Source organism: Diadema setosum, chromosome 8 (assembly GCF_964275005.1).
Source record: "Diadema setosum chromosome 8, eeDiaSeto1, whole genome shotgun sequence".
Taxonomy (NCBI): domain Eukaryota; kingdom Metazoa; phylum Echinodermata; class Echinoidea; order Diadematoida; family Diadematidae; genus Diadema; species Diadema setosum.
Genome location: NC_092692.1, coordinates 20,078,747 through 20,096,171, shown reverse-complemented (window position 1 = coordinate 20,096,171; position 17,425 = coordinate 20,078,747). Strand labels below are relative to the sequence as shown.

Sequence of the window (17,425 nt, the reverse complement as noted above, 5' to 3'; positions counted from 1 at the left end):
AAGAAAAAAACAAATCAAAAGCTTAACCACAGTCTATCTTTTTTTTTTTCTGGCGCCACTCTTCCGGGGTAAAAAAGTGGTGGGAGCAAAAGGGGTTACACTCTTTGCATTCATTATGTATTGTACAAGAAAAAAAATGCACAGATATATTTGGCAAGGCAATTTGCACTCGATCTCAAATGCATCTGTCAAGTCGTAGTAGTAGCAGTAGTAGTAGTAGTAGTAGTAGTAGTAGTATAGTAGTACAATGTAGTAGTGTATAGTAGTAGTAGTAGTAGTAGTAGTTGTAGTAGTAGTAATAGTAGTAGTAATAGTATAGTAGTAGTAGTAGTAGTAGTAGTCGTGGTAGTAGTAGTAGTAATAGTAGTAAAAGTAGTAGTCGTAGTAGTATATGGTAGTAGTAGAAGTAGTAGTAATAGTAGTATAGTAGTAGTAGTAGTAGTAGTAGTAGTAGTAGTAGTAGTAGTAGTAGTAGTAGAAGAAGTAGTAGCAGCAGTAGTAGTAGTAGTGGAATTATTAGTACTAGAAGCAGTAAGAGTAGCTACCGTTGAAGGGAAAAATAAGATCTAGTATGCTATTTCAGCATTTTAAGTGTCCTTTCTATCTCAAACTTCAACAAGTACATTATCTAGAATCAAGAGTATTTACTGAGCCAACTCTATTTTTTTTTCAACTAATGTATCACCTCGTCGCCTTTAGATGTGATCTTGAGCTTGTGCTTGAAGATATCTGTTAAACTATATTTCGACCAACAGCAGTTTTGACTTCTATTCATGACACTTTGAAGGTTTGTTGATGAGAGAGGGGACTTTTCAGACAATGCATTTCTATAGATTGCATTTATTTCACCTCATATGCCCCTTTGAAAAGAAATTGAGTGGCAAGGGCTCCTTAACAGTGGCGCCGTCACTTTTTTCTGTGTGTTTTATGTGTTTAGAATAACAATAATGACAATAATTACCCCCAAAAAAATGAATAGCGCAGCAAATATGTATACTCTACTGCGCTGTGTTATAACATTTATTTTGTATTTTTGTATTTTTCATATTTTCTGCGTATGACTGCATTTCTTTTATGTTGATGTGTCAAAATGAAAGTATATGACGTATGCTAATTTTAAGCTTTAAATGTGCTTAGAAACACATACAAAACACACACGCATACACACGCACACTCACGCACGCACATATATATATATATAATTATATATATATATATATATATATATACATTATATATATAATATTATATATATAGAGAGAGAGAGATAGAGAGAGAGAGAGAGAGAGAGACAGACAGACAGACAGACACAGAGACAGACAAACAGACAAAGACAGAGAGATTATTGTAATAGAAGAGTCTTGTGCTTTGCATCATGCATTTAGATGTATACGTTTTGTTCTTTCCCTTAAAAAAAGATAGCATGTGTGAGGCGATGGCTGCATTATACCATCAGAGTAAATTAAACAATGGATCTAATTTTATGAGGTTACACGCTCCTAACACTTGACATTCCATTGTTTGGCGTAAGGTTTTATTTCACCCTATACAATGTCACTTTACGTGATTGATACCTTCCAGATCGTTCATTTCTGGCTGAACACATTTCACTCTTCGTGTCTTTAAGTATACATACACATGATCTCAACAATCGAGCCTTGGATCCCTTTGCACATGATTCAGCGTATAGTAGCAAGGTATCGTCTCCATGCATGACAAGAAAACGGAATCCTAGTGAACCTGAAAGCTGATTGGTTGCTGCTATGGAAGATACAGGTACGTGCTTCCATCGATAGTTTTCGTTGTTGGAAGAATACTTTATGAGTCGAGACGAGGGATATTCAGCCACAATTTATAGCGTGCGATACTGTGTACTCTGTAATGAATATCATTGTTCACTATTAATAGAGGCATTGTGTCGATATTGATGCCACTCATACATCTAACCTATAAACAGTTTAAAAAAAGGAACACAAGTCTAATGGTCCAGTCATTTCCCAGAATGCGTGGGGGCGGACCGTTTCCAGGTTTTACAATGTTTAACAACAGACACTGCATGTAACGTATACTGCCCCAAATACTTCAGCTTGATGGCAGTGTTCTTTGGTGATATTTTGTACATTCATATCAAATGATGATATAATTTACATTGACGATGTTATGATAGTGCTCACGACATTAAAAAGAGTATATTGTGAAGAGTGGAAAATGAAATAGCTCTCTACATCAAAATGTTTGTATCTCTGGACTCTGGAACAAGTTTTGCTATAATATTAAACGATTCGAAATTATCAATGTCCGACACAAATCACCATAAAAATTGGAAAAGGTTCAATGGCACGTAACAGCGTCAAGAGATAAGTTTCATTAAAGTCCTGTAGTCAGTGATAGTTGTGGCGTATTAACAACCACGGACACTTGCAAGCTGTTTTCGAAATTAAGTCTGGTGAGAATACTTTCAAAGCTTAAGGTATATGAAGGCATATAATTATGCGTGTGTGTGTGTGTGTGTGTGTGTGTGTGTGTGTGTGCGTGTGCATGTGTGCGTTTATTTGTGTACGTGTAAGGGAGAGTTTCTGTTCACCGAGCGTGTGTGATAAGAAAAAGTAAACTTTTACAACCAAGGAAAATTCGTATAAGATAGCGAAATGTCAGATGAATCCGGAAACATAGATACCTGAATGATTTCAGTGCGCTGTCTGTGGAATTCTGGGAAGCAATGAAAAGAGGGTATTTGTGATGGTTTATGAAGAGACGCGGAACGAGCAAGAATTGATACAAATTGTCTGTGCCGGACGTCACTACGCCCTTATGAATCTAAAACCGTCTTTGAGGGAACGTCAATGGTGGAGGCAGTTTCTTAATCAATAATTCAGATAAAACCTAAAAGCTCCAACCACTCTTTGATGACATGCTGCGATACGCCGTCTTTTGAATGCCCATTAAATCTCATAACTAAATCGATGCTGGCTATAATATTGATTTTTTTTTCTTCACAATGATGTCTTGGAATGCATGATGTTTTGATATGCTGGATGAGAAATGCTATGGCTGGATTGAAAGGCATGGGATTTGAAAGGACGCTCTTCATATTCATCCAAGAAAGTTTGCAGGATTTCCATTACAGCTGATAATATACTTAGGTACAATCCCGATTCAAAGTACTTTTTCTTTTCATAACAATACATTTTCATTTTCCTCAACTTCAGAAGTATAATGAGAGATATGGGTCACGTCATGGCTAAAGTACCCAAGTGTCGAAGAAAAAAAAAATCACAAGCATTCAATGAAAAAAAAAAGACGAATGAAAAAGATAACTGGATGTCTTATTTGCAAGCATTGGACGTACTGAAGGTGAAATGGTTGTGTTTGTTGGCATTTCAAAAAGTCGGTAACCTCCTAAAGCCGCGCGAAGGTTGAAAGTTATTGTTCACAGTAGAAGTGTCCTTGAAAATCGTTCAGAGCAACCACTATCTAATTTTTATATAATAACGACTTTGGAAGGGGAAAATGAGTTGATGAAAAAGCCCGATAAGTTGCAAGATTTTTCGTTTGTAGAGTAGAGATTTTTTTTTCTCTCTCTCTTTCTATAGGACTTCATCAATCGCCTATTCTCTATTGAATCTCGGATAATAATTATCATAAATGGCTCTAATATGTCATTGATCAAACGTTCAATAATTGTTGAATGTAACATCCCGGAGGTAGCTTTGCACTTGGCATTTTAATAGGCTATTATACGTTCCTCTGACTGAAGATGAATGTCAACAGGTTTTGGAGGAATACAAGATTTAAACGAGCCTTTGGTACTGGAAAATGAAAAATAATGAATACATACACACGTACACACATATAATGTTTCTGTATACATATATATATATATATATATATATATATATATATATATATATATATATAAACTGATGAAACCTGCAAACTCTCCGCTCTTGTTTTATCATTAATACAATACATTCTTTGTTTGTAGAGATATACTTTTACATCAATTTGATGTGTAATGCTTGTAGTTTCTTTTTCTTTACCTTCAAAGAATATTATTAGCGAACAAAGAGCGGATAATTGGTATGAAGTTGATTCTCCTTTATCTACAACACTGTGATATCCACGCAAATTTGATCGCGTTTGATCATATCATTCCAGAATAATGATTTTTTTAACCATATTTAGAGTGTAATTTTGTCACACACAAAAAAAAGAGAAAATAAAATAAACAAGATTCATTTCAAGAATATTTTGAGGAGGAGGCGGAGGAAGAAAACATTTTAGCATTATTAGCCCACAGTAGTTCTTTGAATTGTCTGAATTACTATGATTACAGTTTATTATTTCTGACTGAGAGGATTATGTGCATGATCCCTTCAATTTCCGTTGTTGTTGATGACACCTGGTTTAAGTTATATCTATACCTGGTTATAGTTGACAACACATGGATAATACGTGACTTTTTTCTCCTTCCACGTTGGTGAAAAAGGGAAGAATTAGAAGGTTGATCAAATCCACACAACGCGCTGTTTTCGTTATCGATCAAGTCATCTGAGGTTATCCTTGTTTGGTGACCTTCATTGCCGTTGAAATAGTGCAGGCGCTGTGTTGCTGGTTTGGAGATGAGATGCAAGTCACTGCTGGGTGAAGTATGGTTGGAGTATAATGGAGCAGTATGAATACACAGTACATACACAGTAGTATGAATGATTTTCAGAATATTTAATGGAATATCAAACGAAATATAGTAATGTTTCTTAAACAAGAATTAACAATCGAAGTTCTTGTGTGATGACATCCAGAAAATCAAAACTCATTATTAACGTGAGAAATCATGCAGTCATGTGTGACGCAACCCCCCCCCCCCAAAAAAAAAAGAAGAAAAAAAGAAGAAAAAAAGATGTATTTTGGTGTCCGGCAAGTAGAGAATGAGAAAATACATAAAATTCTATCAGTAAGCAGTATATTTAGTAGAAAATAAACAATGCAGTTGCTGTTCACTCTGCTAAAAAAAAGATAGTATTGTTAACTGTTGTTTTTTACATAGATATAATAAGGGCTAAGCATCTTCCTGTTGGAAACATGGTACATCTCTCATTCAAGAAAAAACGTCATGAGCAGTGATTGATACAAGTATTACCTGTTTGAAACATACCTCCAGTGTATTCTTGGTTTGTATTCCTGGAGTTAGTATGAGACGTTGTGGCATTATCTTGGAATAGCAGAGTTTCAACACGACATTTGTGCAGTGTCCAAACAGTTTAATTACAGCGAGTTGTTGCAGACTTTTGTGAGCTGATTCAAAATGTATTTGTAGAGTATAATGTGACTGTCAGTCCAAGAAGGTACTATAGGCTCGCCTGTGTAGCATACCTCATTGGTCAATTAATGTAACTATCTACGTTGTGACTCTGCAGCGACACTTTTTACAGGTGGTTATTAAAAATGATACTTCTCTACCTTCTGTATATGAATGATTGATTGATGATATGATACTATCTATAAAGTGCAATTGAACTGATAGTGACGATGAAACATATTTCAAACTTATGCAAAAAGATTCAAAGAGGGAGATTATACCCCTTACACACACACACACACACACACACACACACACACACACACACACACACACACACAGAGGCATTTGTGGCTCACCGATATCATGCAGGTAGGCACAGTGTCAGCTACTAGTAATTTGCTGTTTTCTTTCTCGGGCAAACGCTTTGAGAACCCAGGTCGAACATGCTATATCTCATTTGAACTTGTCAGGATAGAAGTTTAATGTTATCCCGAAACAATGGTTTCAGGATAACATAATAATGGCTCTTAACGCTACGAAGAAAATAAAAAGGAAAATCCAGCGTCTAAATCAAGGTTGAGTTCTTGTTACAAGTTAGTCAGGGCTCGATACTTCATTTTCGTTTTCTCGCGTAGCCCGTTTGGGCCACTGAAATCTTTGAATATGACGTTTTAGTGTCCCTAAAAAGAATTGTAGTGGACGGAAATAAAAGGAAATTATTGAAATTCATGTTGAATTTTAGCTGCCCGATCTGGCCACCAGAAGATAGCCTTTTAGGAAATATGATGGCGCGACATCAAGTCTTAATCTCTGCTGACCACCGGGACACCGCAAATGTTCAACCCTGAGATAGTTATTATATTTGATAATTATTATATGAAGGTATGAAAACTTTGTAGTTATCATTGAATTATGTTATAGTGTGTGCATATTCTGTATATATATATATATATATATATATATATATAGATATATATATATACATATATATATGTATATATATATATATATACGTGTATATGTATATACATATATGTATATATTATGAATTTTGTAAGTACAATTTCTGCAAATTAACACTTTTCCTGATATACATTATATACCAACTAATCCATGTACCTATCTACATACACCCACTGTGCCCGCATTCACTTAAACAACTGTTCAACTTTCCCCAATAACACATACATATTTATTATACGTATATATACAATATATATATATATATATATATATATTAATCTACATAAAATTGAATTGAAGTTTCTTAAATTGTTGGATATTAAAAACAAAACAAAACACGAGTATTTGTAGAGCCCCATCACAGAAAATCTTCACACACACACACACATATACACCCGGTTATAGTCCTTATACACATCTCATGACAGACAATGCAAGTAAAGTGTGTTCCCATACCAAGATATATCAGAGACAATTTTTTGTTCTTTTTCTACTTTTTTGTTTAGTTTTTAAGACAAGTTTTATATTAGTATGGCTGAAATACGATATTTTTTCGTTTCTTTATATGAAATCAATAAGAAATTGTGATATCACGCCATTTTAAAATTGCTGATTTTATTATTTATGAGGACTAGTCAAGGAATGTTTTCAAAAAAAAAATGTGATTCCTTATACAGTTTCTGTGATTTTTGTATCGTTCTGTAGGCAACATTTTCTCTTTCATTTGAAATGTATCTATTTTGTGGGTGGATTTCCTCTTTAAAGCTTTACCAACTTGTAAACGCCATGCACACGGTCTGAGATTGCCTACTCGACGAGCATTGCCGCCTTTTCTTGCTGTATCGTATATTTCTCAACCAATATCAAAGCATTATCCACCGTATTTGTACATACAGTATGTCCAAAAAAAAATTACAACGGGGCCCTCCGCAATGATATCTTTAAATATAGTGAATCAATCCAAGTACAAATTCAGGGTATGAAACTATAACTCATTGCCCACATCTTGCAGAAAACCCCACTCGATTTGCTTCAGTGGTCAAAGAGAAATGAGGAATTTTTTTAGAGGATGTCGGGAATCTCTTCCGTCCAAGTTCTGCCTATTATTCACACACAAGATCATCGAAGTGCTAAAATTGGAAGAATCAGACTCATGACATGCTTTACAACAATCCACATTTCTCTGTGACCGCTTAACCAAATTGAATGGAGTTTTCTGCAAAATAGAGCTAAGATATTATATTCTAAGACCCTGAAGTAGCACTTAGACTGGTTGTTCGTATTGGGTGTTGTCAATTCGAAAATCTGATTGTAATTTTTGGGGCGACTTATTGCAGTATGTCCCCTAAAAAATTACAATCAGATTTTCGCATTGATAACACCCAATATGATTAAATTTTTTAAATGCTACTTCAGGGTCTTAAAATATAACATTTTAGCTCTATTTTGAAGAAATCCCCATTCGATTTGGTTAAGCGGTCACAGAGAAATGTGGATTGTTGTAAAGCATGTCATGAATCGGATTCTTCCGAGTTTAGCACTTCGATGATCTAGTGTGTGAATAATAGGCAGAACTTGGACGGAAGAGATTCCCGATATCCTTTACAAAATTCCGTATTTCTCTTTGACCACTGAAGCAAATCGAGTGGGGTCTTCTGTAAGATGTGGCCAATGAGTTATAGTTTCATACCCTGAATTTATATTTAGATTGGTGCAATGTTTTTTAAGATATCATTGCGGAGGGCCCCGTTGTAATTTTTGGGGGGACATACTGTACAATGTAAATCAGTAGATAGTTTGTTTCTAATTGTTCAATTCTATTTAGCACTTTAGTCTCTCATGAAGACGCACACTTTATTCGAGTAAAAGATTAGCATGCAATGGACCTCGAATTAAAATATATATATATATTTCTTTCTTTTTAGCTGAAAAATTCTGCGATGCAATTGTGTTCCCATCCCATTCCAGTGATAGTAATAATTTATGTGAAAACATTCAGGTTGTGTGGTGCAAACACTCCGTCCTCGTCCTGCGGCGAGTTCAACATGGCTTAAACTAATTATTTTTCTATTTTTCGTGAGTTGTCGGACTTTGTGCCAATCCGCCACACCTCATATACTTTTTCAAGCAATGACCTTTCCCCACACTTCAAACGCATTATAAAGAGTATATGATTCTGGAATTGGTTCCTGCGGCGTGCCTTGAATAAAATAAATGTATTTTCGTCTGAAGACAGAGGGAAAAATATCAGTAGGTGGCGCTAGTTCACCGTGTACTTCGTATACATAAAGTCCTTGTCATCCTTAATAGCACTCTGGTGTGGCTAAATACTCATTTATTTATTTATTTTTTTAACGATTTATGGTAATTTTGCTTGGTTATAAACTTGCTTGAAAAAAGAAAACGTCTGTGATTCTGGGCAGACCAGGGTCTTATTTTCCTCATCATCATGCGTCTAAAGTTTACACGATGTTTAAAGAACGATATTTGAAGACTATGTCCACCTGCAAACGATCATTAAAGTTAAGGAGTTACCAGTTCCGCTTCACATTCAAATCAACTGAAAATTGAAGAGTGAAGAGGAAGTTATGGAATTTAAAAGGAACTGTGATACTTTCTACAAATGTGAAAATAAGAACTTCTTGAGCCTTAGCCTCGTGTTTAGTATTGCCAATTGAACATTACCCTTAGTAGTATAAGTTAGCTTAAAAGGGAAGACGCACGGTCACAAGAATCTGTACTTTGGAATTATTGTGATCTAAACGGAAAATAGGACATAGACTTAAAACAAGACAGCATGACAATATCATTTTGGCAACAAAAAAAAAAATAATTTGTATATATTTCAGTTTTGTGTAATTAATCTAACCATGACGTTCCCCTTCAAAATAGATGAAAAGCGAACTTTAGAACATTGCTATGATTGCTCAGGCAGTGCAGTACAGTTCTGTTCAATGACACTTGTTTCAAGCATGTTAAAACAAAAATATTATTATATAAACAAGTACAATGTACAAACAACAGAGCCATATGAGAGAGCTAATAACACTTTCTTGGCCATTTAATTTTCGTTTCATTTTAATGTGGGTGGTTAAATATTAAATAAGGAACACATTTTAACTGTAGTATTACCATTAACTTGACCATGCAATTATATAGATTCCCATTAACAGCTCGACCTGTACTTTGATTGATAGATTGCCTGTTTTTGTGCCATACAATGCATCAATATATTCTGGGACACCCGTGAGGCATGAACTCAATCGTACATTGCACCTGATTCAGTTCGATCAGCCCAGGGAGATGGAAGTCCCTTTTCCACTCCAATGGTTAGTCATTGCATAAACTCTTCAAGACATAGGCTTTTGTAAAGTCCTTTCCCTTTCAAGTGCATAGAATGTTATGAACAAAAGTTTGAAGAAACTTTCTTTCGATGCTGCTAGAAATAGCACTCTCCGTTGATGCCTTATACGATTGCGGTAAAATCGTATCAAATGAACCATTATCATTCACATCATACCACTTTCAAAATATGATTTCTATTGTTGGCAGATTAATAGATGAATCCTCCCACAAAAAAGAAAGGAAAAAGGATACAACTTATGTAAGATCTGGGCAGCTTCAAGCTCCAAAATCATGGAAATAAGAGCTGAAATCGTTCCGCGCTGTGACACTAGTTAAATTACATATAATGTTTTCAGAGTAATTGCTCTTAGTATAAAGCAATTCCAGAAACCTTGGCATACCATAATCCAGTTGAATAGTCTCTTTTCGTGTATTTATTCAGCATTTTTATACCAGATATGTCCCTGTTCGAAGATATTTTCTTAAAACACTTAACTATACATTGCCATGCTATCATTGTTTAAGTCTCAAATTGTACATCAAAATAATAAAATTAATAACGTATCGTAAGCTTTACAGAATGTGTTGGTCAAATTATACACTCGAGTAATTTCATTTCCTGCCACAAGATCGCGGTAGATAGTCATGTACATATAACCTTTATATTTTATTTTATTTTAAAGAGGAAATCCAGTACAAATATAAGTTTGGAAAAAAAAAAGAGTAGAATTTTGCGAGTTCAACGATAAAAATTTGACTGATATCGGATGAAAAAATAAGGAAGTTATGACATTTTGAAATTTTGCTAATTTCTGTAAAAAAAAAAAAAAAAAAAAAAAATCTTGTACAGTGGATATGAATATGCAAATGAATGAGCTAACCGTATCATACCCTCACAATTTTCCATTGATCGTGTACAAAAAAAAAAAAAATGAAGAAAATTCAATGTCTCTGTATTGCAGTCTGAAACATGATGTTATTCCTGGATGAATAATTTCAGAATAGTGGTCAATTAGATATACGAGGATTTGAGCCTCGGGCTTATTTGCGTTTAAATGAAAAACTGGAAATTTTAAAATTTTATGTACAAACTCTATGGTAAGTTGTGAGGGAATGACATGCTCATTTTGTCATTTGCATATTAATAATGACTATTCAAGAACTGTTTCCCACCAAATAGCGAAACTTCAAAATATCATAACTTCCTTATTTTTCATCCGATTTCGATCAAAGTTATACCGTTGAACTCGTAATATTTTACTCTTTCTTATCAGAGTAACTTATATTTGGACTGGATTCCCCCTTTAAAGAACGGATCGACTTTCTACTTTTTGTCGTTTGAAGCAACTGTTGCTGCCAGATGCAAAGATATAGATACATTCATTGAACAAACGTTAAAAGGCTTGGGTTAGCGCGAGTAATCATGACTTGCAACAGTTACACTGTCATTTTTTAAACTCAATTTTGCTTGAGTATGTAGTCCTTTTTCAAAGCTGTTCTTTGCGTAAGATTTATTTTTAACCTGGTTTGTTTGAATTTTTATAATTCTGCTTCGGCTTTGCTCTATGATTGTTTTAAGAAACACAACCATCTGATAAATATTTCACTGGTGCGAAGATTCTCAATGTTTAAACTGCACATTGTAGAATTGCTGCAATTAAATGTTTTCCTTACCAAGTGAAAAGTAGTGGAATGTGAAGCTTCGGCTAAGTTTGTTTTAGGGCCGTTTGTCGACCGCTCCACCGTCCACCATCAATGGTTGCCACGTTCAACGCAGCATTCTTCCTGCAGCCAAAAGCACTTGCAAGCCCTCTTTGAAACTTCCTGTACTGCAGGGTGTAGATGAACGGATTGGTCCAGATGTTGATGAAGGCGACGCAGACTGTTACGTAATAGATGACCCCATTGAAATCGACATCGCCCCCGAGGCAATAGAAGAGGTAGATGATGTGATTTGGCGCCCAGCAGACTCCGTACGAGATACACAAGATGAGCATGGTCTTGACCATGTTCCTGCGGGCGACATCACGATAATCCCGGACTTGGTGAACCGCACCCGCGTCTTTGGCTGCTAAAATGCCGTTGTGTCCGCGAAGAATTTTAACAATGTGGATGTACATGGCTGTCATAACGGCAAAGGGCAGAAAGAAGAAGAGGATGAAGGTGCAAATACCCACAGCCGGCTGCATGGCCTCACTCGGCCAGAGGAACTGGAAACAAATGTTACCGTTCACATTGGTTAGGAACGGAAGATAGCTCATGTACAAAAAGCCACACATCCACGGTAGGACGAAGATAAAAACGGCAGTGCGCGGTCTCATCTTGTTGCGGTAGTGAATTGGATAAACGACAGCTAGGTACCGCTCTGCGGTTAGGATCATCAGGTTAGTGCCAGATGCGGGAAATGAGGCCCAGAAGGGATACTGCGTGTACCAGAAGCCGCAGAGAAAGCGCGCCAGGAGTTGGTTGTCTTTAGGCAGAGGAGGAAGCGGCGCCACGAACAACGCCAAGAGCAGGAGAGACGACGTGAAGTCGATGAGGGATTGGTTGGCGATGAGGAGGTTGGTGGTATCGCGGAGTTCCTTGACTCTTGCGATGACGAAGAGAACGATCCCGTTACCGATAATACCTATAACGCCAAAGCAACTATAGATGATGAAGGTTGGTCGCGATAGGTCTATTTCGACTCCTCCATCATCAATCGAGTACTGCAATGTAGTATTCATTTTGAAGTCGGGTATTTTTTCGATTTACTACCCAAAACAGAAACTGTCAATGTCCATCTGCAAACACGAAACCTCGCGTGCACAAGGCTTATATACGATTTTTGTGGTGTTGTGTGTGTGTGTGCGTGTGTGTGCGTGAGCTTGAAATTCCGTTCTACACCACACGGTAGTGGTAGACGCCACCAATAAATTTTGCAGAGGATAAAAAGCGCCGCGGATCTTCAATTACTGAAACTCGCTGACCTCGGCTACACTCAGCGTGTAACGAGTGTAAAGAGTAGGTTTTGATCACGCATAACTTCGATTTCCCTTTGTCATCATTGTAGCATTGTCGAACACTCTGAGCTCTTCAAAACTTGCCACCAATCATGTTTCATTCAACAGAAGAATTTCAGAGTAGGATAAGAATAAGTATATATATATATATATATAGCATAAAAGATGCACCTTGACTATGAATGGATTTCATCTCTATGTATACCCCTGAATGGTAGAAATCATTTTCAGGAAAACTCTTTCTGATATTTTATCAAAAACATAATAATAAAACGCCTAGAGTGTCTTCAACACTTTATAGTGGTAAGCTATTGGTTCTTCTTCTTCGTTTTCTGCGGAAAATGAGAAGATTCCATAGACCAATAAGAATGTTTTACGTGAGCTCTTGGAACACAGACCAGCTTTAAATATCTTTATTTAGTATTATTGGCCAAATTCTTATGAACATAACAGTGTTTTCCTCATAAAATCTGGATTTAATAGCCTCGATCAATTCGATGAATGACGAAAATACGCACAATACTTGAATACATTTGATAATGCTAGTCATACCCATTCAATACATTAATAAGGCCCCATCCATTTCAAGTTTAATCGCTCACGATGGTCGTCTCCTGCATTTAGTTATCTCTGATATTTACTGGAAAATACTATATATCTCATTTACATGTTTTGGATATATTTACTGCACAATATACCATTGTTAATATTCATCTATTTGTGTAATGTTATGTTATCGTTATTGTAATCTCTGCACTTGATATTCTTTGTCTCTGCTTCTTGATATTTGAATTTAATTTGTATTTACTTGAATGCGAAATAAATCCGAGCAAACAAAACAAACATTGCCACATGATACATTAAAAGTGATATGATTAAAGTGAAGATCATACTTTCAAATCTACACCACTTTGAGTTGTCTTTATAGTTGTCATCAATTTTAGTAAATACGTATATAGCCAAGCATCACCAAGAGACAAAATATGCACACGAATGATATTAATTAAGAAGAAATTCAGTTCCATAATAACGATTTCAAAATCAACAAAATCGAACATCTAGTATGGGTATTTCCCCCCAGTAATGACCAATGCATTCGCCGATTCAATATCAAAATGGCAAACGGTCTGCTTTTGCTCCTAATTTTTTTCCATCACTTAAAACATTGTGTCTGATGCATGAGTTTTCTACCACCGAAGTAGATTACCCTTCTTCGCATATGCTCAGAAAGAACTTATGTGAGTTTAAACTATGCATTTACATTTTTGGCATTTATACAATGTACCATAATCATTACCATGTGCAGTGACTGTAGGACTAACCTGCAGCGTAGCAAGCCTGCTGTTCATTACAATTAGATAAGATGTCATTTCATTGCCTGACGTATCATTTCTGTTCCGTAACTTCTACAAAAGCAATTAGCTTATTGTTGATTGATTCCAAGCTCTTGATTTGGATTTCAAAGGATTGAATTTTTGTTTGTTTCTGAAGTCGAATTCAGATTGATATCAAATCGTACATGCTCGTTGGACGAAGACAGTCAATTAAACAATTATCATTCGTAACTGATAATAAATTCTGATGGAGAAAAGTTGAACTTATAAGAATAAATAAATGATATTTTTAGAATTGATTTAGTGGAATATAAAATGAGTACAAAATCAGAAACTCCATAAAGTACCATTCAAGAGACAGAATCGGAGCGAGAATTGAAGCCCCTTCACCCAAGTGTTTCTTCTATAAATGTACTGGACTTCATTTCGATAGCATTTCCACCTGAAGGAGCATGGAGTTACTACCATCAAACCAATGTCATAATCCGAAAGGTGATTTTAAAAAAAAAAAATCTCAAATTGAATGTCACGATAAATTCATTGGGTCACAATACTTAAGGTAAATGTATGTTACTTAAAATTTCGAGAGTAGGTTTGTGGGGTAAACAACAGATAATTTGAGCGTTTTTTTACTTCAGTCTGTCGGCTCCTGGTGGAGCTTGTGTCGGAAGGTGGATTCAAACTAAAATGACTAGATTTTGAATTCGCTTTTCCTTAGATACATGATACCACATTTCTCCATTTCTCCTTAAATATGTATCGGAATAAAATGCGAAGAACTCCTGCAGTACTTTTGGCCACTGCACCTGAAAATGAGCAAATAGTGTTGCTTGGTTTTTATCTAAAGAAATACAGATGTAGGTGTCCAACGAGATGATTTTGTAACTTTTAACATACAAAAAGTTGGATGAATAATGACAATTCTAAAAACCTGGAGTTCTATGAAATGAAAATAAAGTATCATTGAGTCCTATGATATTCCATTATGTTATTTACCGCGGGGGATTATATCGAAGAACAGAAAATCCTAAATTTAAGTGCTGATAGTACACGAAATTATATTTGACTTTGATATTAGAGCTGTAGTGGAGTGAACCGCAATGAACATGTCAGTCATTTTCTCTTTTTTTTTTCTTCTTTTTTTTTTTTGAAAAGGATCTTTCTAATGGTTAACGTTCGTGTTTAATGCACTGTAGTTAGTTCCTTATGTTCTCCTTTATTTTTCTTGAAACCTGCTCAGCTTTCCTACTTTTCATGGTAAAGGCAACACAGGAAAAAAAAAAGGGGGTCTTGTTACTATGACACTTAGCAAAGTCAGGCCCAACAGTTGTAGATTAGGTCGCTGTTATTGTTTTTCCTATGCTTCTTTCATAGGCACTTGTACAGAAAGCCACGTTTTATATTAGTCATATCCGCATTTTACGTAGGAATATGGGGATATGGGGGAAAATCTTCCCAAACTTTATACGATTATGCTCTTCGAAACGAGACCTCTACAATGCATTATATTATTCATCACTTTATAGACATATTTTTAAATGTCTAAAATGTAGTATGATACAGATAGAAACGAATTCATTACACAATTCACAAAATTGCAAAAATTCTAAAAGTTGTTTTCCTTACCAAGGTGATGACCAATGTTTTACAAAGATTTAATCTGTTCCGATGCCGTCAAGACACTTGCTGAGACATCATGAGGTGAGGATCCAGCTCTTTTGCAGCCGAAAGCAACAGCCAGCCCACGCTGAAATTTCCTGTATTGAAGGGTGTAGATGAACGGATTAGTCCAGATGCTGATAAATGCGACGCAGACTGTTACGTAATAGAGTACCCCATTGAAGTCGACATGGCCTCCGAGGCAGTAAAAGAGGTAGATGATGTTGTTCGGCGCCAAGCAAATGCCATACGAGGTGAAAAGGAGTAGCGTAGTCTTGATCATGTTTTTGCGCGCCACATTCCGATAATCTCTGGCCTGATGCACCGCTCCTAACTTTTTGCCGGACAGATTAGCATCTTGAGCTCGGAGCACCCTCACAATCTGAACGTACATAGCCGTCATTGCGAAAAACGGCAACAGGAACACTATGACGATGGTAGCTATACCCACGGCTGGCTGCATGATGTCATTCGGCCATAAGAATTGTAAGCAGAGTTGCCCACGAACTGTTGTTAGGAAAGGAAGATAGCCCATGTACAACATACCAAATGTCCAAGGGATTAATGAAATGATGACAGCAAGACGCGGTCTCATCTTGTTGCGATAGTACAAGGGATGGACGACCGCCAAATATCGCTCCGTGGTCAGAATCGTCAGGTTGATCCCAGAGGCGGGAAACATGGCCCAGAAGGGATACTGCGTATACCAGAATCCGCAGAGAAAGCGGGCTAGAGGTTGGTTGCGTCTCGGCAGAGGCGGCAGCGGCGCCACAAACAACGCCATAAGGAGGGCAGATGACGTGAAGTCGATGAGGGACTGGTTGGCGATGAGAATGTTGGTGGTATCGCGGAGCTCTTTGACTCTGGCAATGACGAAGAGCACGATCCCGTTGCCGGCAACTCCGATGATGCCGAAACAAATGTAGATGACAAAGGTTGATCGAGATAAATCTATTTGAACTCCCGTTGTAGCCGAGGAAGTATTCATCTTGCCAAGACGTGTTGAGAGAGTGAGAGAAAGAGGGATTCGCTTCAAAAATTCAAAACTGTTCAAAAACGATGTAGGTACCTTATGATTCTTCCCTCCAGCTGTTGTCGTTTTCATGCAACGAGAGCCTGTTCGCTTTCTAAGCCGGGTTGATCATCTGCATTGGCGTTTTATACCACCCAGTCCATTCGAAAATCTTCGTTAGATGGTAACGTACACTGCTGTACCCTGTTGGTCACATCGGTACTATACGTCACAAAACCACCTGCCATTAAACTGGGTTGCATTTTCATTCTCCTTTGAGATGCCCTCAACAAGGAGAGACTCGCTGTCCTATTGGTTAGAATACTGCGAAACTTGCATCCAATGATCGTTACCATTGAGCTCAAAGACCCAATAACAATATGAAGAGAGGTTTCAATAACTGTATAAATAACTTTCTACTGGTATTCTAGAATGAAACTTAAAACGTCCTCTTGAGTCATTCTTGGAATTCCCTCTATCTCCCTCTCTCTTTTCCTTTCCTTTCAACACTACCTATTCTCTCGTTCAACGAAGAAGTAAGAAAGTATCTCATGCAATGCTTGCAAGGCTTTCGATCAATATTGCACACTATATACCTTGATGTGGGTCTCGACCTGAATAGATTTCCTTCTGCTGCTTACTTTTTTCTATATTGACCGCGTTAGGTTTTATATATTTTCTCATGATATTGCAAGTAACTTGAAAACACCTTTCCGCAGTGGCGTATAAGAAAACGTATTCTTAAAGATTGTCACAGTGTTACACCTAACCAGTTGCCTTGAAGGAAGTTGCGTATAGAGGATGACCG

At 36.6% G+C, this 17,425-nt stretch overlaps 2 protein-coding genes across 2 annotated transcripts; both read right to left on the bottom strand.

Annotated features, from left to right (window-relative positions):
* Positions 1-11,316: 11,316 nt before the first annotated feature.
* Positions 11,317-12,336, bottom strand: LOC140232142 (galanin receptor 2b-like). Its single transcript, XM_072312288.1, has one exon. It carries the CDS (start codon positions 12,334-12,336, stop codon positions 11,317-11,319), a length of 1,020 nt encoding a protein of 339 aa, XP_072168389.1.
* Positions 12,337-15,591: 3,255 nt separating this feature from the next.
* Positions 15,592-16,593, bottom strand: LOC140232141 (somatostatin receptor type 5-like). The gene has a single exon (XM_072312287.1). The coding sequence runs from the start codon at positions 16,591-16,593 to the stop codon at positions 15,592-15,594; it is 1,002 nt and encodes a 333-aa protein (XP_072168388.1).
* Positions 16,594-17,425: the final 832 nt, after the last annotated feature.